The 22,473-nt window shown below is 38.9% G+C and overlaps 2 protein-coding genes across 3 annotated transcripts in view; both read right to left on the reverse strand.

Moving 5' to 3' along the window:
* taok2a (TAO kinase 2a) overlaps window positions 1-16,830 on the reverse strand; it is a 32,362-nt gene extending 15,532 nt beyond the window's left edge. For both annotated transcript variants that reach the window (XM_071203943.1, XM_071203942.1), the window contains exons 1-7: window positions 16,371-16,830; window positions 8,018-8,158; window positions 2,671-2,742; window positions 2,238-2,339; window positions 2,111-2,156; window positions 1,931-2,027; window positions 1,119-1,232 (exon numbers count right to left, since the gene is read on the reverse strand). In XM_071203943.1, coding sequence (XP_071060044.1) covers window positions 1,119-1,232; window positions 1,931-2,027; window positions 2,111-2,156; window positions 2,238-2,339; window positions 2,671-2,742; window positions 8,018-8,149 — 563 coding nt within the window. In that variant the 5' untranslated portion in view covers window positions 8,150-8,158; window positions 16,371-16,830. The remainder of the gene's footprint in view (window positions 1-1,118; window positions 1,233-1,930; window positions 2,028-2,110; window positions 2,157-2,237; window positions 2,340-2,670; window positions 2,743-8,017; window positions 8,159-16,370) is intronic.
* A 1,042-nt stretch (window positions 16,831-17,872) lies between these two features.
* Window positions 17,873-21,747, reverse strand: LOC117450714 (heat shock 70 kDa protein 1). Its single transcript, XM_034088634.2, has 2 exons — window positions 21,639-21,747; window positions 17,873-20,171 (listed from the first exon to the last, which is right to left on the reverse strand). Exon 2 carries the CDS (start codon window positions 20,146-20,148, stop codon window positions 18,229-18,231), a length of 1,920 nt encoding a protein of 639 aa, XP_033944525.1. The 5' UTR covers window positions 20,149-20,171; window positions 21,639-21,747; the 3' UTR covers window positions 17,873-18,228.
* Window positions 21,748-22,473: the final 726 nt, after the last annotated feature.

A 22,473-nucleotide genomic window follows, 5' to 3' on the forward strand; every position in this document is an offset into this window, starting at 1 on the left:
TGGTGGGATGTATGGGGCGGGCCATTCTGCACATAACGCGATCATTTTGACAGCATTAATTTTTTTTATCCATATTTTGCCCACCCCCCTAAAGAAATAAGAAAATATACCCTACAGGAAAGGGAAACCACCAAAAAGCACAATAGGCCCTTTAAAGAAAGTCAACTTTAAAGCACAATAAGGCCAAAATGTTTAAAATGAACTTCCCTAAGAGGAGGAGTTATTTGCTACACGTGTCTTAGGCCCCATTTACACGAGGATGAAACGGGTACGTTTGCGTTCCGAAATCGTTTTAAAAAAAGTCTTCCGTTCACACGCATTCGGCTCAATTAACGTGTCCGTTCACACGAGACCGCTGGAAACGCTGTAGTACATATGCCGGGCCTGTAAGTGGCGCTGCTGCCGCCACAAAATACACCAAAAGCAGCGAAGAAGACCCCGGAGCATGGTTGCCATGGTTGCCCTTCTGTTTATTCTCCGCGGTGGACGGCGTGTGCTCCTGCTGTAAATCTCTCCGGTAGTCCACCAGCAGATGAAAAACACCCACCTCTCCGCCTCTTCCAAGGGACGAGGGGACCATGCGGCAGAGTTTCCGCTAACATTTTTTTTCTTTTAATGTCCTTTAAAGTTTAAATCTTCCGGACAAAATTAGAAAAAGTGCCGGTCAGAAGGTCTTCTTATCAAATTGATAACGACTGGATATAATAATATAAGAATAATAAACGGAGCCTCTCTTTTCCTCCCCCTCTCCTGACAGCCCAGCAGCTGATCTCTGAGCAGGAGGCGTGGGGACAGGGAGGCGTGGGGAGAGGGAGGCGTGGGGAGAGGGAGGCGTGGGGAGAGGGAGGCGTGGGGAGAGGGAGGCGGGGCTATTTCATTGTTATCAGAAAATGATCGTATAGAGGCGTACACACGGAGCTGTTTTCCCCCCCAGAGCGTTCCGTTTGCAGATCGATCCACCTTGGGACCCGTTATCGTTTGCCGGCCTCGTGTGAACTAACGGGCTATACGCGAGAGAAAAGTAGCAGATACAACCAGTTTTGTCCTCGTGTAAACGGCACCTTAATGTCCCCATACTTCCCGCTCACTGATTAAATGTTGTAGAAGAAGGAACTCACCAGTAGGGAGTCCCTACGAAGGAGTTGGCCGGTGCCACGATGGAAGCAGAACCAAAGTCCCCCAGTTTGACCTGTCCGGGCTCCGTCAGCAGGATGTTCCCCGCTTTCACATCCCTGCACAGAGAATCTTTCCTTACCAACAGTGCTTGTTCCTGCTGCTTTTTAACAGGTCAAGTCAACAAATGGCCAAAGCCTTTATCATCACATCTTAAAACTGTTATTATGAATGCAATTTGAAAAACAAGGGTTTACAGATTTTTCTTTTCGCCAGTGATTCGACTGATTTTGTTTGTTCAAGATTATTTAATGATGCTGATTTAGAGAGTAAGGGATCAACAAGCTACAAATGATTAGTGAACGCGAGAACATTTTACTTTAAGCTTTCAAAAAACAAGATTACTTACTGATATTTTATAGACCAAACCTGCTGATTAATCAATGATACAAATAATGGTTAGTTGCAGCCCTTATCAAAATAAAAAAAAATGTGTATAGTGTTGTATAATTATTTATTTTTATTTTAATGGATTGCTGCTGCTCTCATTGAATTATCTACATTATTTATTTCTAGAGATGTAGGGGTTTGCAACATCTGTTGAGTTGGTTATGGGTGTTCACAAGCTATAAATGTTAAGTTAAATACATTTTTATCCTAATTGTTAGAGACGGAAAATAATCTATAAATCTTTTTTTTTTTAAACTGTAACACCTTGTAAACAATACAAAACATTTTGTGTGTTGCATTAAATGTAATAGAACAACATATTGTAATTTGTCAGAAAAAGCTTTAATAAACAATTGACATCTTTTACCTGTGAATCATGTTGTGCGAGTGAAGATATGCTAATCCCTGCAGTGCACCATGGGTAATAGCAGCTATTTCCATTTCCTGGAGCGGCTTTTTGTGAACTAGAGGAAGAGAGGACACAAAGAGTCACAAACAGAAACAAGACGCATAAATAATGATGTTTTAAAAGCTGTGTTAAAGTGACCTTCGAGGAGGTCTGAGGCCGAGCCGAGGCAGTACTCCATCACCAGCTGAGGAGAAATCATTATCTATTATTATCAGCAGACACGTTGACTTTGTATTTATCTCTGTATCCATCTATCAGTACGTACCCATGCTGTGTGCTCCTTCAGGTAACAGCCCCGGTACTCGATGGTGTTCGGGTGGCGAAGTTTCTGCAGGAACTTCACCTCTTTAATGATGTCCTGCCATTTCTGAACATGAACATACAAAAAGATGCTTGTCTTGTGTTTTTGAGCACATTTCATATACAGAAAAAAATGATAAATATATTAAACCTCAATAATTAGACGCATCTTTGTTTGTCGAAAAGTACCGTAATGAAGAATGATTATTGTTAAAAAGAGTACTTATTTATTCACTTTTCCCACGTTTATTAAAAGTAGAAGAATATGACAACATGAGGTTGATTTTTAAAAGGCAGACATGTTTTAATGAACTGAAAGGTTCATTAGTAGAGGATGAACATTTCCTTAAGAAAATTAAATGTATTTGAAAATGAACTATATTTCTTTCGTGTGTTACCTCGTTTGTCTGCTTGCCGCTGTACGACATTTTCTTAATGGCCACCACTTCACTGTTGCGCACATCTCGGGCCTGTAGGGGGACAAAAACACTATCATCAGAAACACTCAAGAGAAAACAGAGGTGCTTCTCACTTCGGTTACATGGATTCCTTGCGTCCCCCACTTGCGCCGTTTCCCTGCGTCTAGTCCCTCCCACCAGGGAAGCATGGCGAGACGCAAGGAAACCACGAGAAGCAGGGAAATGAGTTTTAAGAGCAATGGGACGTCCTTTCCTCCGGAGCGTCACGTGAAGCGACGTCCGTTTGTGATCGTCTGACAGCAGCCAGATCAGTATTTATTCAGGGAAGCAACATTGAAAGAAGGCCCTGAACACACTCGCACAATGTCACCCTCTCACTCCTGGAAGCTGCTCCGTGTTCACACTGTCTGTCCTGCTGGTAACTGGCTTTGCTCGAAGGCACTTCAGTAGTGGGCTTTCTTTTACCTTCTGCACCAAGATTCATTCTGCCAGCCGGGGACCAAACAAACAGTGTTTGGGGCACTGCCCACGTTTTCAAATATGTAGAACAAAACTGTTTACAGGTAAATGATGGACCTATGTTTAGAACTACAATTTGTATCAGTGCTTTTTTTTGCAGTGATGGTATTATAATCAGGTAATAACAGATTAAAAAGGGATAATTCACTCAAAACATTATTCTACATATTTTCACCTATTTGGCACTTAAGGCTGGACAATATGGAGAATATAAAATATTTCTGATCAATGCTTACCAATACCCATATCGCGACAATATTGTATTTGATTTATTGTCATGCGGCCTTTAAAACCACGAAAAGACAAAAAACTAAGATATATATAGTCCCACATCTCAAAATTGAATATCCACATATTCACCAGCCATACTGGAAATATAAGGGAGGGAACATATCTTAGGAGAGAAATATGAAAACAGATACAGTTTATGAAGCCAAATGGATATTAAAATAAGGTGTAGGCCTCCAAGTGTTTAAGGAGGAAGAGCCTGTCCCATAATGTAGGTTAATTAGTGTATGGGATTTGATCAACTCTCCGAGTGAGAAGTGACTGTTTGAGGTCACTGTCGTACAGTTTGTTTGAAGTGTTTGTCCTGCAAATGCAGATTAAAAAACATGTTCAAGGAAGCATCCCTATTCAGGAGGAATCAGTTTCCTCTAATCCCTTCCATCCCGATTACAGAAACAATGTTTACATTCAGAAAGCAGCTTACTGGAGAGAGCCCACTGTAACCCGGTGACTTAAGTGCATTTTAACAAGCATCTTCCTCTTTGTGGCCGCAGACCAGTACAATGGCAGCATTACATTACTAACAATTTCCTTTATTTACAGATTATTTTTTGGATTCAGATTGAATTACTTTTACGGATTTAACAAGGGAAAACTACCAATGTAAATAATAGGTTTTACCTTTGTCTTTTTCATCAGTGATTGAAAATAATTGTTTGTCAATGAAAGTACTCTGATATCTGAGATCCATTTATCAACAAAATTACACTATATTTTTCTCTGTAAAATACTACACTTCTATAATCTATTCCAAGAGCTTAATCCTCAAAAAAGGCGTAATCCTAAATCCTAAGTGAGAGTGCTGCTCTCAGATGACCAAATAAAGTCCTTCTCCAGACCCTAAAATGACTAAATGACGCATCACTGCTGTTTCTACGGAGAATAATTCCTCAAGAAAAAAGAAAAAAAACCTTATGGGAAGGAAAAAGGCCGACTGATGCTCAATGGTTATTTAAGGTCAGTTTTCCCCTCTTACACAATCGCTTAGAATACATCTAGGCATTAATACATTACTGTTCAGATTGTCAGTCCATAATAACTAGGGATGGTACCGGGCCCCGGGGCTGAATTATTAAAGAGCGTGGTACCGGTAAGGTCCGACGTTATCGGTCTTTTTATCGGTACTGAAGACATCTACAAAAAATATGTCATATCTTGTGCTACACAAACATTATATTGCAGTTTTAGTGTCGCCAACTCCGTTTCTAATACGCAAAAAGACTGCAGAATGAGTCTATGATTATGTTTAGTATTTTCGATCTTTCCAATCCAGAAGAGAGATCTCTCTCTCCCCGTCTGTGTGCGAGGGAGCGGGGCAGTTTACACACACGCCGCTGCTACATGCACGCAACACACACACACACACGGAGGAGATGGCGGAGAGAACGCGCTCTGAGGTGTGGTTGAACTTTACCCGTCTCGATGTGACAATCCTCGTACCAAAAGTGCAATAAGAGTTTAGCATGTAAGGGCGGTAACACGAGCAGTTTGTCTAAACATTTAGCAAAAGTGCTCCACATCCAGACGGAGGAATGCACCGGGTTCGACTGTCTTTCTAGCAGCTCTGTAGCCCCGTCCACGAGGAACGTTTCCACGTCAGGTGTTATGTATGCTAGCAGCAACACACGGAGCTAACTACATGATACAAACATGGGTTAAAGGTGGGGTAGGTAAGTTTCAGAAACCGGCTCGAGATACACTTTTTGTTATATTCCATGCTCTTAACATCCCGATAGCAATGAATATCTGAAGTGCTTTGACAAAAAATCCATAAAAAAATGTCATCTGAAGAAGCCGTAATACTGTAAAAAGTACAACCAACCAATCCTATGGCCTACCTGCCTGTCAGCCTTCCATCGGGGCACAAACGTATCTCGTGCCCTCATTGGTCATGTGCGCGTTCGTGTGTGTTGGAGGAGGGGCTCTGTGAAGAAGTGGCAGATTTTCTCCGGTTGTGTATTTTCAAATTCTAGCGATCTCGAGCCGGTTTCTCAAACTTACCTACCTTTAATGATTAGAGGTAACTGAGTTATTTATTTTGTTAAAGTTTCAGCTATTCTGTTTACAGTTCTGTCATCAGATTATTTAATACGATTTGTTAAAACGTTGTCGTTTCTTTTGATGTGAAATATTATGTATTTAATTTAAATAAAAAGCAATGTTAATTTTATTCACAATTTGTTTACCTTATTTTTTTCTCCAAAAGAACCGATAAGAGTACCGTTAAAAGACCGGACCGATAAGCAGTATCGATAAAAGTAGTAGTACCGTTAAAACCTTAATGATACCCATCCCTAATAATAACTGGCTTAAATCTTGAATAATACAAACTGGGCATGTGCGTTTTGGTGTAAACAGAAAGCAGATTTCCACTCAGCGGTTAGTTGTTTAATTGCATAAAGTACTGCATAATAAGAAGTCGATTTTAACGGTACTGTATCTTACCAATGCCAGTATTTTATTTGTAATCTTGTAATTTCTCCAGAACCAATAGCAAAACGGATAACATCAGAGCTTATCAATATCACGGTCTTCAAATATTAAGCCACGGCACTATTGATAATAAACCATAATAATTGGTAAAAGTAAAGAGAAGCTAGTCTTAGTAGGCACATATCTTAGCTAAACATAAGATCCGTCTCCTCTCCATCTTTCACTGAAACAGACAGTGTTCAGAAATGTCTCCGTTTCCACCTATCCAGAGCAGACTGAAACGCAGTCTCACAGATGTGTGAGCAGTATTAACACCAGGTGTAAATGACAGTAGGTGAAAATGTAGCAAAAGATAAAAACCCATCCAGATGTAGCCTAAACTGAAATACACTGAGCTGTAGGAAACGCACAATAAAGTCCAAGTCCACCAATGAGAAATTGATGCAGATCGTTTTTTTTGTTTCAGAATCTATAATGGTCTTTTAAGGATCTTCTGAGACTCATGCGGCTTTCACACCAGCGCTGTTCCCTGTCTAGCTCCGAGCGGGAGCTTTTCTGGTTCAGCTCCGGTTTCCCTTTTCTGCTCTCGCTCTGTTCACACCGCCCAGAGCTGCCGCTGCTGCGTCATGACATCACCGTTTACGTGCCTGCTTCATAAAATCCAAACCGCGCGGAAATCCCTCACACCGACAACAACAATGGCCGATTGTATTGAAGCGCTGTTCGCTTTGGTTATCCTCTTACGAAACTAAATGGATCGGACGACTTTACAAGGGACGACTTTACAAGGGACGACTTTACTTGGAACCGGGGGTTGGGAACCCCTGTTATAAAAGATATTCCAAAATCGGTTTTCTTCATATTTATAATGTATTTTTCATTGTTTGTTCAGTACTAAAAGGTCCAAGAAGTCCCACAATTGAATTTAATATTCATTTGACATGTCAACTATATCGTAAAGCGCTTCATGGGAGTAATTGTGGGATGATACATTTTCAAAGTATCACGATATGTATCGGTATCGTTCAGTGGTATCGGTATCAGTATCATAAAGTCAACGATATGCATCCCTAGCAGGAACGCTCTTGAGGTGTAAAATAATATTAAACAGATACAATAATTAACACACAGGTTGTGTTCCATAATTGAGTGGGGACATTTTTTGAGATTCACAGCTTCCTCTTTAATGAGCAAATGCAGCTAAGAAATTCTTAGGAACCCACAACGTAACACTCAGACCTATGAGCTCAGTATTCATTTCTTTTAAAAGAAAATCTGATAAAAGATTTAAATAGGTTGATTATCTTAAAGTTAATCTCAGCACCAGGCTGCAGGAACACGTAGGGATCTCCCTGACTTATCCATGCACAAGAACATTCATAAAAACAAGAAGATAAACACATTCTTACAGTTTCTATGTCTCTAAAACACATCTGATTTACTCAGATTTGATGTGCTCATATTGGGTCTTTCTGCCAGCTGGTCCAAACTCATCTGCTTGCATGGCCTTAAAGCTTGATCCATGAAAAGTAAAGACATGAAATTGGCCACAAAAACTCTGAAGAGAACTATAAAAATAAGCGTTCCTTGGCATCAGCTTTCTGTCAACTTAAAAATGTCAGAATCATAAGAATGTCTGAAAATGTCAAGAATTGTCAACAGATAACCCAAACGCCTAAAGTGGGAGTATGCTTTTTTAGAACTGCTGGTCAGAGAGAGAAATAGCTCCTGTACATTTACAAAAACATCCATCTGAGGGTTAGGTTTCAGCAGCTGTGAGGAAGTGAGCCGCATTCATCACCATGAATGTTTTCCAGGAGAGACTATATTTAAACCATCATTAGGGCTGCATGATTATGGCCAAAATGAAAAGACATTTTTAACGCACGTTCAAAAAATTGTTTTACTTCCATTTTGTGCTACATTCCCGCTAAAGCACAAAGTAGGATTGCACGATTTTGAAGAAAAAAAAACGGATTTTAGAAAAAAGAAATTGAAAGAAGTCTGATTATCCGTCTGCATCTTGTTTACCAGAGAATAAGCTGTAAACGGGAACCAATTAACGCAGAGGGACTTCGGTACTCACAAAGTAAACGGCTCCGAAGCTGCCATGGCCGATCTCACGGAGGTCAGCGAACAGCTTCTCCGGATCATCTTTGCAGAAGAGGTCTGCCACTTCGGGGTCTTTTATATTGCCCGCCCGTGCACCTGAGGGCATGGCCAGGGCCTGGGAAACAAGGAGAAGAAGGAGAGGTGAGTACTGGCAGACTGTAGCAGGGGGAAACACATTCCTCTATAAGATTTGATAGAAAGAGAGAGAAAAACATTTGAATGTTGCCATTAAATTGCATTGGACTCCCATAGATAATATTAAAATACCTGAATCACATTATTGCAATTGGGGCCAAATTACGAGTTCAAAATAGATCAAATGTTTTTAATAAATAGCATTGTTGCAAATTTAGATTATTTTTACAACTTAAACTACATTTTTGTAATTCTAACCAGCAGACAGATAAGTACTTTAAATGGTACGGTTAGTTTTCAGTTCAATTCTTAATCATAAATATTCCTTTTTTTTTTTGCCTGAATGAAAAAATAATATATATATTTGTTTGTTTGTTTTTTAATTCAAAGTGGTATATGTCTGCTATTTTTCCTTTCTTGCAACCACATTTGTATTCTGTGTAGTTTGAATATAGTTACGTTAAATTGAGAATTCATATGTGCATACAAAATTGAGAGTGCCACTGATATTGCCTTGGAGCTGAAAATCACACTTTTAAAGATATTTGGACGAAGGAAGAAATGTAATTTCCTTGAAACGTTTAAATGTGAAATGGTTAATATATAATGCATATATAAAAGCAGTTTCATGGGACTGAGTTGATATAGACAGACCCATTTTAATCCCTACTAAAGTACATTTTCTTCTTTATTGGTAATTCAAACGCATACCAACATTTATTTTTTTGGAACCGTTGATTAAAAGTAAATTAGTAACTTTAATTTGTATATATCTTTTATTATCAGTTTAAGAAACAAACATGTACTGGTCCTGGAGATTGCAGATGTATCCTAATTTACACATCTTGATTATAGCATCCTATTGAAAATATTGGCTTAATCTATTTTTCTGTTTATTGAAATTTCTGATTTAAACAAATCTTTAACAGCATATGTATAACATACATTTTTCATCAAATTGATGACAAACTTGAAGTCAATAGCGGGCTCAAATCATTTTGGTTTTTGCTGAAGGGTCAACCCCTTGGTTTAAATGTGGATCATCAGTGATGTGATTGGCCTGCTTTCCACTTCAGTTGGGCAGAAGATCGTCTAATGAATGTGTTAAACAGACTGGAAAATGCACTCTTGTTAAAGTGACCCATTTGCAAAATCCCCCTCACGTGCACCAACATCTAGAGCCTTTATCAGCCTTCCTGACGTTGTAATCTGTGGTGCATGTCTCAACAATCCTGCAATGTTTTAGGAATTCTTTGACTGTTTCCTCTGCAGGTCTGTTGAGATAGAAAGTAGTCTTTATCTCCCACAGTTCATCTATCAAGGACACTTACCAGGTAACAGGCTCGGACATGAAACTGGATGTTCAACTGTGGAGGTGAGAGCGAGTTGTGTGGAAGAACACGGTGATGAACAGCAGAGTGTTGTGGGGGAGATAAAATGGCAGCTGCACTTCAACATGAATATATTTCAATTATTAACTGTTCAGTTTGAGCTGAAACGTGACGTCGAGAGCATAAATGATGTGAACACCTTCAAAAATAAGGAGAGAGTGATGCTCTCTACTTCAGTAACACATTTAGTGTTTTAGTATTCATAAAGATTTTAATTAGAAGAATAAGTCGGTCATAAGGGAGCCTTTATGCAACACCAAAAACTACTTATTAATACGTTACCTATATTTAGATTGAAATGTAGGCTACTGAATGTTCATTTGGGTTGAAATGCACTTTGTGTTTAGGTTTTTTTATTATATGTACAGCACTTTGGCTTATAAATGTGCTATAAATAAAACTTTATTTGATTTGTGTATATTAAGATAAAAATGTGCCTGATACAGCCTAAACTTATACAAACAAGTAATTCATGTACTGAATAAATATGTGTTTAATGTATATTAAGATTAAACATTTTTTTAAAGGCACTTCATGTTATTTTAGAAAAACATACTTAAATGAAAATGTAATTTATGTATAACTAGATTAAAATATACTTCATGCATATTTTTAAAGAGGCCCTATTGTGTTTTTATGTGCATGTAAATGGTCTGGCTAAATGGAAACGGGATGTCCTGCATATAACGATTGTTTTCATTATAACTAATTACACATTATTATTTTTGTAATCAATTTCTCATGTTGCCATGACATTACAATTTCCCAATGCCCGAAGTGATGTCTTTAAATTTCTAAATGTTCAATGTTTTCTTGTTACTTAAAAAATGCTGAGGGTGTATCATCGGATGTTTAACTAATAAATATGAAATATAGGGGATGGTGATGCTCTAACAAATAAAACCCAACAGCCCACAAGCATGAAGATCAGAGAGCAGGAGGAAGCTGACTGACAGCACCATCCAACTCAAATCAAACATGGTTATGAATAAATAAATCCACCAAGCTTCATGACTAAATCAGCCCCCCCCCTGAATGTTTCTCAGCGTGAACACTGAGCCGTGCTAATTGACAAATGCAACATCATGTAACGGGTTAATGTAGCTGCTCATCTGAGTGGCAGCTGGAGCCCCGAGGACAGCCAGCAACATCAGCAGGCCTCTGTGAACACATGAAGCGCGCCCTCAGGTCCTCTTCTGAATGCAGCACTGCAAGGCTTGTTTTTTTTTTTTAAAGCACCGCTGTCGTTTGGATGCACTAGTATATCTGAGTAGACGAGGGGGCAGATCCTCACCCTCCCACCCCCCTACGAACCAATGTTTCTTCAAAACGCAGTGAACCAATTTCCAATGATATATTATGTGGCACTCAGTGTGGCCTGATAGTGTTTCAAAACGAGGCGAGGAGGCAGACGCCCGTAGCTACTGTGTCTGGAGTCAGGAGAAAAACAAGCAATGTGAAGAATAAGAAAGACCACTGTTGGAAGAAGTATTTAGGTCCTTTAGTTAAGTGAAAGTACTAATAATTAGTGGTAGGGATGCCAGCGATTATTCGAATATTCGTTACAGTCTCCATAATCGAATATTATTTTTAAAAATCGATTTTATTTATATATTTTTTTATTATTATTTATATATATTTTTTTTTATGTAATTTTTTTTTTTTCTGGCTTAGTTTCAACCAAAATATATATAAATATATATATGCTAATAATAGTAATAGTATTAATAATTGTAAATGGCCATTGGTCACACCACCAGTTTGTTTTACTGTAAACTTGGAGGAAGCCTGCATGCAGAGCAGACTGCTGCTGCAGCACGCTACACACCGACCCCGCCCCCCCTCTCCCTCACACGTGCGACTAAAGATGAACAAAGCGGCAGCCGGCAGGTAAAAAGAGTTCCTCCTTGTGGAACTACTTCGAACATACAAGTCCAAAGGAAGTTAAATTATTATTCGCCAGGAGTGCCGAATAATCGATGTTGATCATGGTCAGTTTCTGGCAACCCTAATTAATTTAGTGGTGCACGATAATTATCGGCCCGATAAACCCGATAACAGTATTAATAGCCCCGATAATATACAATATATTTTTGGGGTAAAAAAAGAAGAAGAAAGAAGTCCTACGGTGTGGGTGGATTGGGATGAGGGGCGCTTGTTTTTCACTCGGCTCCTCCCGTTTTGCCAGTACTGTGGTATTAGTGGTTTAGGAAGAGGGGAGTTTTTCACAAATCCAGCGCCCCTAACTCATGCCTGGCTGTGACGTAAATGGTGTGCGGCCGTGAAGCCAGGACAGTAAACAAACATGTCGTCGGTAGTATGGGACTATTTCAAAGTTAGATAGTTCGCTTGCTATTTGTATTAACAAATGCGATGCAGAAGTTCCACGAGGAGAGAAGAAGGCAACGAGCTATAATACTTCCAACCTGATTAGTCACCTGAAACACCGTCATCGCTACGATGGTGTGTTCAAAGCGTACGAAGACGCCTGCGCTGCTAAACTAGCGCAAATCCAAAGCCAGTTGCAAAGGCACCGGGGCTTTTACCTATCGACGAGGCTTTTGAAAAAGGCAATAACTTTATTTGGGAAAATAAATATGGTCACTTTGAAGAGTCAGAACTGTTCTTGGCTTTGTTTTGTTCACAGTAGTAATGCTCATGTCATTTGCTCACTACTAGTCTTTTTTTTACCACCAGGTGTGCAAAAACTACAGGTACATTTATATATATATATATATATATATATTAGGCCTGTCAAACGATTACAATTTTTAATCAGATTAATCACATCTTAAAAATTAATTAATCACCATTCGAACTATGTCCAAAATATGCCATTTCTTTATGTATATTGTTGTGGGAATGGAAAGATAAATGAAAGAAGGCGGATATATCCATTTAACATACATGTTTAATATAACATTTGTCTGCGTGTCAAAATGAAAGACAGCCCACACACCTATCAATCATCAAACCGTGGGGTCTTAATTCATTACGTGTTGATTTCTATCAACGGGGGAGTACTTCAGGAAAGTCGACGGGGGGTGGGGCGGCTAGTGGAGTACTTCGTGACCACAGAGTGTGAACGTTGTGATCAGCTGTTTTAGCGCAGTTCTCCAGTGAAGGGGGGAGTCTCCCTCCGCAGCCGGTTGGCGTAGTTTTGGCACAGTTCCGTTGTACAGACCGACGTTAACAGCAGCCCTGTCTGTGCACACGGAGACCGACTCTGTCGTCCGGTGATCTAACCGCCTTCTGGAAAAGCTTCACAAGTACTTCGGTACGCAAATGCGCTTTGTGACACAAGTGACGGTACGCATTTCAGATTACGCACATAACCTGCGTACCAGTTATGTGCACCCCTGTACTACAGCAAAAGTATTCTCTGTCGGGACTTCCTGCAACAACACCACGCCGTTATCTTGATTCTGATTGGCCAGAAGACATTATCAAAGATGTTCTATTGAGAAGACGATCACTACGTGACAAAAGTTTTCAAAACCGTGGCTACTGAAATCAATCTTACTAACTGCTGTCTGTGCAATTTACTCCGCGCGAGTTGGCAGACTTTATTTTGCTTACTTTAACATCATTTTTCATGGTGGGGCTAAGCCATTTCTAGGTATGGGTGTAGCCTACCCCAGCCATACCCTGGCGCTGCCACTGGTGGGATGTATGGGGCAGGCCATTCTGCACATGCGTTAAATGCGTTAAATATTTTAACACAATTAATTCAAAAAATTAATTATTTTTGACAGCATTAATATATATATTATATTATTATCGGTTATCGGTATCGGTCTTGAGAAGCAGGAAGTTATCGGTATCGGTTTCAAAAACCCAATATCGTGCATCCCTACTAATAATTATCTGTAAAAAATACTCTGGGACAAGTTGTCCTGAAATTAAAATGTTCCCTTGTTAAAAGAAAGGATAATCAGAGAAATTAACTGAAAGTATTATGTTTAAATAAAAGTACCCAATGCAGAACGTTATAAAAATCACCACAATTCTTTCTTTAATTAAATGTGATTATTCTTATAGGTTTAAAGATGGCAATTAACTTTCCCCTGATTTGATAATTGATTATTTGTCCATTTTTCCAGATACAATTGTAATTCATAACAAAGTATCATTTTTATTTATATATTATATACGTTTGTTTTATATGCAAAACTTTCATTTGACAATATGTCCCTCTAATGTCCAATAACTGCAGCACCAAAATAAAAGTAGCAAAGTAAAAACTAGGGTATTTCCCTTCAAATGTTATGCATTATGAAAGAAAATACTCAAGTCAAGTATTTCAGTTTTGTGATTAAGTACAGTACTTTGACTGTTATATTTGATCTACCTTTATTAACGTTTGTGTTATAATATTATAATGTTTATGTTATTTTTCAAAAATGGTGTGTCCTTCACTGTTGTTGTTTGTAGTGTCTTGTCTGTTTTATTATAAAATAAAAGGTAGTGGGTAATTTCTTATTTTTCATGTCTATTGATTGGATTGATTCAGGAGGATTGTTTTTGTGGTGTTGCTTTTATCTAATGTTTTATTTGAAAACCTAAAAAAAAAGCATTAAATGTAGAACATTTAAAAAAACATTAGTACCATAATGGGTTTGGAAAAATTATACGGAACTTTGGAAAAAAGGAGATTATCATTTTCCAAGGAGAAGCAAGCTTCCTCGACATCCCATGTGGAAACAACAAACTCGCAGGTTCATTTGTGTTCAACTTGAATCTAATGTAAGACAGTCAAAAATAGAGGGGGGAAAAAGAGCTTCAGACAGTTCTTTCTAAACATAACGACTGACGTGACATTTGGTGTGTCAGTGGTGCCGAATGACCAACATCACATGGTTGAACTCAAACCCTTACACTTTTGCATAACAGAAGCTCATTGTGGGGAATGTGTGTGTGACATTCCAACTAAGTGGTGTCAAATTATATTAAGTCAATAATCCACATCTACCCAAAATACATTAAGACATGTACCCAAAATACATTAAGACATTTCTGTTCTTTTTATACTTTTTTAGATGACAGGCAGGAAGGTATCAAGCATTTTTATTGGGCGTGTTGCATACTTTTGAGAAAAAGTTGATACTGTAGCATTAACAGTGAAATGTCCACAAACTGTGCCACTAATGACATAGAATACATGTTAGCGGTTACCATAATACAGAAAATTGCATGCTACTCATACAGGAGCTTGCAGAATGAAAACGGAATACTTTTCCATGATTCAATGCCAATCTCCCAAAGCAGACGTCAAGGTTATATCAGCTTTACATCAAACTGGATCTCTCCATTGTTATTTTTAGGAAGAAATTAGATGTGTGGCTTTGGTTAAAGTATACATAAGCATTACATCAACCTCTGACTCAAAATATAACTTTGGAGCTATTAAGATACTTTTGTTTGGACATTATGAGCCCATCTCGAGAGGCGTGTCACAGGTTCTAACCCCACTGCAGTCAGCATGTCGTTGTGTCCCTGAGACACTTCACCCCAAATTGCTCCTGTGGGGATTGCCCACAGTACTGAGTATGTAAGTCGCTTTGGATAACAGCGTCTAACAAGTAGCATGTAATGTAATAAATGTCCTCCAGTATACCCTGATAAATAACGAACAATAAAACTATGCAATTAGTCAGAAGTAACACTTCTATAAGCGAGTCAGTTGATCAGATTGTAACCAGGCTAAAAGAAAGTTTCTTGTGGTGAGAGCATAACATTATAATCCAGTATTTACTCCTCATGGATGCAACTTGATGTTTAATAATACAAATATGCTCACTTTATTTGTTACCAAACCACAAAACACTGTTTAGTTTGCTGCCTTTCCCTTTGAATAATGAAAATGTATTAGTAATGATGCTGAAGATTGGACTAAAACAAACAAACATGTGAAGGTGTCACATCGTGCTTGATATAATTGTTTCTCACTATTTTTATAAAACAAACAATGTATTGACAGAAGTATCATTAATTGAATCTATATTGGAAATATTCATTCGTTAATAGCTTAAAATGAGCTCCACCTTAACCAACTACCACGGTCAAATCCTGCTTTCACATTAATGCATGACTAATAATAATCTAATGATACCATATATACATACATACAGTCACATCGGATATTGTTATACTATCAAAAGTCTAACCATATATTCCTGATTATAGTTACATCATTTTAATGAAGTAATATCTCAAACGCAGAGCTCTGTGAAGAGTACTTTAACACTGTGGTATTAGTACTTTAACTGTATCAATGAATCTGAATACTTTCTCCATCACTGCTTTACGGTCTATTATGTCATGTACAAACAAAAATAGCGTTAAATACATTTAACTGAATACAAAACTGCACACGATCCATCAGAATGAACGGTAGTATATTTAAACTAAATCCTTTTTTAACTGAAGGCCCCTGAAAATATAATAAAAGACACTCGTATGTTTTCCCATTTCTGCGGAAAACCCCAACTTAAAAAAACTGAACAGCTCTTACATTCCAAGTAAGATATATTATTTAAGTCGTTTGGTTGTAATGTTTTAGTGTTCTATACTTATCTGTCTGGGGCTTTAACTTGCTTTCGATTTTTAAATTCATTTCCTGCCTCTTTGTTTATGCTAGGCACCAAGAGACCAAGGCAAATCCCTGTACATGAAAACCCAAAGTCGCTTGACAATACATTCAGATTCTGTCACCAAGTTTGAAACCCCCCTGTAACAGCTAACTTTGGTTAGCTTAGCATTAAAGCGTCCTAACAGCTAGCTGAATGTAGCATCACTTACCGCGGCTTATTGTGGTTCCTCTCCGGAACGAAAAATAACTGGTAGGAGCGGGCTAGCGAGCCTCTATCCTCATAGCCCGGGTCTTTTCCTCTCTGCAGACAATCAACACAAATGTTGCTCCATGTTCGCAGCAGTCCCGACGGTGAATTTCATTAACGGTCTCTAAATAACACCGCTAGTTTAGCTGGTTCAAATAGGAGCTTGCCTTGTCCTCTCCTATGATACTAGCCGTAGCTAATTAGCTAGCTTAGCTTCGATAGCTTGGAAGCTAACGTTAACATTAGCTGTTCTCCGGGGTGTGGCTGTGGTTTCTCTGCGGTGCCCCACTTCCAAGCATGCTGTCCCGTTACACCTCACGTTTTTTAGAAATATACTCTTAAAATCGGACTTAATATATGCGCCCCATACCGAGGTCGGGCTTTTTTTGTTCTTTGCTCAAGACAAGATGGAACAGACTAGTGGGGCGGGACTCAAGTGGTGACCGGAAACTGTTTTGTTCTATTTCCTGTGAAATTTCCGGTTCACAAAATAAAAGGATATAAATAAATAAAGGCAATATTGAATGATTTTTTTTTTTTCTAAGAACAATTTTTTAAATTGGGATATATTTAATAATGTTAAGTTTAGCACTTATTTATTTATTTGTATGTATTTCATTAGATCCACATTAGCCATAACATGTGATCACTAAAATATGCAGGTGGGAATTACATTTGAATAAATAAATGTATATACAGTACCAGGGTTTGGTAAACTTTGAAATATTGTCACTTAACATGTACAAATATCCTGGAAATATCTGTAATAAGTAACATAATACTTTAGATGAACAAATATGGAATGCAATCTGAGAAAATGTCACAGCATAGGGACGAGATTATGTGACAAATAAAAACGAACAAACCCTTCAAAAACAATATTTTCATTGTCCGTAGTCAATTAAGCAGTGGGATTAGTTACATTTACACAACACACTTTTTTAGCGCTACTTTATACTGTTTTATTTGTATTGAATACATATTAAATGTACCTTTGCCAGCTGCAACATTAAAACTATTAACACAATTATAATCTAATACTACAATGGTCAATGTTGTGTTGCCAGTAGTTTTATTTTGGGTACTTAATATATTGCAATAGTAATACTTTAATATTTAGTATGTCTACACTGGGGTATACAATAGTTCAATTTTAGTATGTACATCATTAACCACTGTTTTGATTATAATCCTCATAGAAAAGTTGTTTTTTCAAGGGATATTTATTTATTATTTGTATGCAACTAAAACATCCCATAATCTGTTATATTAGCTGCAACATTGTTAAAGCCAATGGGAATCATTTTAATTTAAATCTGGCAGTAATGACTACAGATGGTCAGAAAACTATCCACCATCGTGGACAGTCCTGCAATAAATAACTTTTAGGAGGCAGCATCTGGGACATCTTTTCCTTTTAAACTTTTTTCTAAGATTTAAACCAGAAACCAAAATAACACCAAAAATATTTAAGTTTCATCTTTATTGCAATGTCCAGCAAGACAGAGATGAAAAGTACATTGAACTGGAACATATAATCCAAAACATCTTTATTAATTATAAAAACATATTCAAATGAGCTATAAAGTTACTGTTGTAATTGAAACGGTCCCAGTGATAACAGAGTCAACATCAAGGAGCAATTTTCAGGCCACCTCCTTGATGTTAGGCCCTTCGGAGTCAAGCAAGTCAGAGATGAAAGGTACATTCAAATGGATATATAAACAAAACATTACCATCTTAATTTAATGATAAACACATTAGAATAAGCTATAAACGTTACAGTGTAATTGAAACGGTGATAAGAGTCCATATTGTTTTTAGTCCACCTCCTCGATGGTGGGCCCCTGGGAGCCGGCACCGGCCTGCTCTCCACAGCTGCCTGGAGGCATTCCTCCCTGGTACAGCTTGCTGATGATGGGGTTGCACACTTTCTCCAGCTCTTTCTGCTTGTGTTCGTACTCCTCTTTCTCAGCCAGCTGGTTGTCCTCCAGCCAGGTGATGGTCTCCTCACACTTCTCCATCAGCTTCTTCTGGTCCTCCTCACTCATTTTGCCCTTCAGGTTGTCGTCCTGCACAGTGCTCTTCATGTTGAAGACGTAGGACTCCAGGGAGTTCTTGGCAGAGATTTTTTCCCTCTGAATGTCATCCTCAGCTTTGTATTTGTCGGCGTCCTGCACCATCCTCTCGATTTCCTCCTTGCTCAGTCGGCCCTTATCGTTGGTGATGGTGATCTTGTTCTCTTTGCCGGTGCTTTTGTCCACCGCAGACACGTTCAAAATGCCATTGGCGTCCACGTCGAAGGTGACCTCGATCTGCGGGACCCCTCGTGGAGCGGGTGGGATTCCCGTCAGCTCAAACTTGCCCAGCAGATTGTTGTCCTTGGTCATAGCTCTTTCTCCTTCGTAGACCTGGATGAGGACCCCGGGCTGGTTGTCAGCGTAGGTGGTGAAGACCTGGGTTTGTTTTGTGGGGATGGTGGTGTTGCGTTTAATCAGAGATGTCATGACTCCTCCAGCTGTCTCGATACCAAGGGACAGAGGTGCCACATCCAGTAGCAGCAGGTCCTGAACGTTGCCCGAGGTATCTCCTGAGAGAATGGCCGCCTGGACGGCAGCCCCGTAAGCTACCGCCTCGTCTGGGTTGATGCTCTTGTTCAGCTCCCTGCCATTGAAGAAATCCTGCAGGAGTTTCTGGACTTTGGGGACTCGAGTGGAGCCTCCAACCAGGACGATGTCGTGGATCTGTGCCTTGTCCATTTTGGCATCCCTCAGGGCTTTCTCCACAGGTTCCAACGTTCCCCTGAAGAGGTCGGAGCACAGCTCTTCAAATCGCGCCCTGGTGATGGAGGTGTAAAAGTCGACGCCCTCGCACAGAGAATCGATCTCAATGCTGGCCTGGGAGCTGGAGGACAGCGTTCTCTTGGCCCTCTCACAAGCTGTGCGCAGCCGCCTCAAAGCTCTCTTGTTCTGGCTGATGTCCTTCTTGTGTTTCCTCTTGAACTCCTCCATAAAGTGGTTGACCATGCGGTTGTCAAAGTCTTCTCCACCCAGGTGAGTGTCTCCAGCCGTAGATTTTACCTCAAAGATGCCGTCTTCAATGGTCAGGATGGACACGTCGAAGGTGCCTCCACCCAGGTCAAAGATCAGGACGTTTCGTTCTCCTGACTTGATTTTGTCCAGGCCGTAAGCGATGGCGGCTGCCGTCGGCTCGTTGATGATCCTCAGGACATTCAGTCCTGCGATGACACCTGCGTCTTTGGTGGCCTGTCGCTGGGAGTCGTTGAAGTACGCTGGGACTGTGACGACTGCATTGGACACAGTTTGGCCAAGGTACGCCTCAGCAATTTCCTTCATCTTTACCAGGACCATGGAGGAAATTTCCTCAGGGTAGAAGGTTTTGTCTTCCCCTTTGTATTCCACTTTTATTTTGGGTTTCCCTCCATCTCCAACCACTGCAAAGGGCCAGTGCTTCATATCTGCCTCCACCACTGGATCATCAATCTTTCTACCTATCAGTCTCTTTGCATCAAACACCGTGTTGCTAGGGTTCAAAGCCACCTGGTTCTTTGCTGCGTCCCCGATGAGCCTCTCGGTGTCAGTGAACGCCACATAGCTGGGGGTGGTCCTGTTGCCCTGGTCATTGGCGATGATTTCTACTTTTCCATGCTGGAAAACACCCACGCAAGAGTAGGTGGTGCCCAGGTCAATGCCGATCGCTACACCTTTAGCTGCAGACATCTTTGTTGATGTTAATTTTTGTCCTAAAGATGCAGATACAAAATATAAATAGTAAGGTAAATCAGAAAAGTAGATACATACAACAACTATTATTACATTATGAATTACATCTTGCCCAGCCTGAATTATCTATTTAATATCTAACTTAGAGTTGTTTATTTTATGGACAGGTCAAATGAATGATTAAACATGGGTGTATAACTAACAACTAAAAAAGGTAGACTAACTCTAATTGCCTATTTCAAAGCAGAATGTTTTTCAGGGGCAGTTCATTAATTAGATCACAAATTAAAATTACATTTGAAGATTCTTTAGATCAGGGGTGTCAAACTCAATTTCATCGTGGGCCTCATTAGCATTATGGTTGCACTCAAAGGTCCTGTTGTAACTATATAAATACATAATATATATGAAATAATGTATTATATTATTATTGCCTCTGCATTGGATTTGTATTGGATAGGGTAATAACTTAATAATTAACTACGTCTGAAAGCAGAAGTCGAGGGCAAATCATTGCAAGTCTCTTTAGTGCACATGTCACAAAATGAGATGCATTGTGGGACATGTAGTTTATGGGCAACATGCTTCTGTGAGATAAGATAAAATGGACCTTTATTAATCCTCGTGGGGAAATGCAGTAGTTTAACAGCAACAGGGTAAGATTGAAAAACAGGACAGCACAGATTCACAGAGATAAATAAAATTAAGGATAAATCAAAGATAAAAATAAATTAAAATGAACATAAAGATATACTGTAAAGTGGCATGTAACCGTATTATATTATTTGCAAGCTCTTGTGGGCCACATAAAATGAAGTCGCAGGCCGGATTTGGCCCCCGGGCATTGAGTTTGACACACCTGCTTTAGATGGACTTTGGTAGTTCATTCTTCAATAGAAAAAGCTGTATCATGGTATGTCAAAGATTACAGCACATTCACAGGAAATGTGAAGGTCATAGGGCTAAATCAACAAATAATTTAACATAGCGGGTTACTTTACATTATTCAACCTTTAAAACTGAAACATATCATTCGGTAGGCTGGGAGCAAACTCAAAGTATAGTTTATTCCTATATTGTAACTGGGGCCCTCTTCATTAATGGAAGCCTAACATTGACCGTTTGGTGTAACTGTTATCCAGTAGGAGAAAACTCTTAAACAGCCGTTTAATCCAACGTAGGAAAGTTCTATAATTTGCACATGATTTTAAATAAAAACTATCTATTAAAGTCAATGTGCAAAAATAACAAATTAAACTATAAAGGAAAAATTATTATAGCAGAAGTAAGTCTAAAATGTGCCGTTTTTCTAAGGGAGTTTGGTGAATATGTCACCGTATGACAACGTTTACCGTAGCTACATTGAATTTATCGACATTTAATTGTCATTTTCACATAATTTTAAGGATAACACATTATTTATGGCATAGCCGTTTTGAAAAAAAAACCATTTAAACTGTTACAGAAAACAGAAGAATCGTACTTACTTTCGATGAAAGATGAGGATAAGGCGACCAAATAGAAAGACGATGTCTCGGTCACGTAATGCGGCTTCTTACTCGATATTCTGGATGTCTCAATGCCGGAAACTGCAAATGTCACGTATTTATACTTTCCTCACTACCTTCTGGTCCTTTCTCGAGCTTTCCGCTTTGGACCAATCACAGAGCTCCGCGTGGGTGACTTGCGTGATGACGTATGCTTGGAAGGTTCTACAAGCGACTTCTGGATGAATGGAGAAACCGCGAGAACCATTTATACGTTTTAAAAGCAAATTAAAACATGCAGTCTAAATAAAAATAATCCCAGTTACCCAGACCAACCGAATGTACCCAGTAAAAACGGAAACGTGTGTAGACTAACACATATGTAGACACAATTTACAAATCATAATTTTAACGCTAGTTTCATAATATTGTGTTTAAATTTAAGGTGTAGGAAATTAAAGAAATACATGGGTGGTATAGACACTTACAATTGGTAAGCAACGCTTTTGTGTATCATCTAGAAGTCGTTTTTTTTTTTAAATATGTGGTTGTTCCCATGTTTTTGTTCTACCAAAGTGCAACGTTTTAGATATGCAGTGGCCTTAATCTCTTAGTTTGTTCATAATTTTGTATAGAAATATTCACAAACTTTGTATGGACCTTCATTTAAAAATATAGTTGAAGAATTTGAGGTCTGTGAGTTATTTAACAAAAAGGAAAGGGAGCAGGATGAGAAATGTATAATGGTTGAATGAATCTGTTGTTTTGCTCTTCGGATTAGTTTGAGTTAATTACACATAAATGTTTTTGATTCATTATGTAAATATTAAAGCTG

Source organism: Pseudochaenichthys georgianus, chromosome 8 (genome assembly GCF_902827115.2).
Source record: "Pseudochaenichthys georgianus chromosome 8, fPseGeo1.2, whole genome shotgun sequence".
NCBI classification, from domain to species: Eukaryota; Metazoa; Chordata; class Actinopteri; order Perciformes; family Channichthyidae; genus Pseudochaenichthys; species Pseudochaenichthys georgianus.

What these genes read in the sequence shown, in the direction of transcription:
- LOC117450714 (XM_034088634.2), bottom strand. Translation starts at nt 20,148, where the DNA reads ATGTCTGCAGCTAAAGGTGTAGCGATCGGCATTGACCTGGGCACCACC.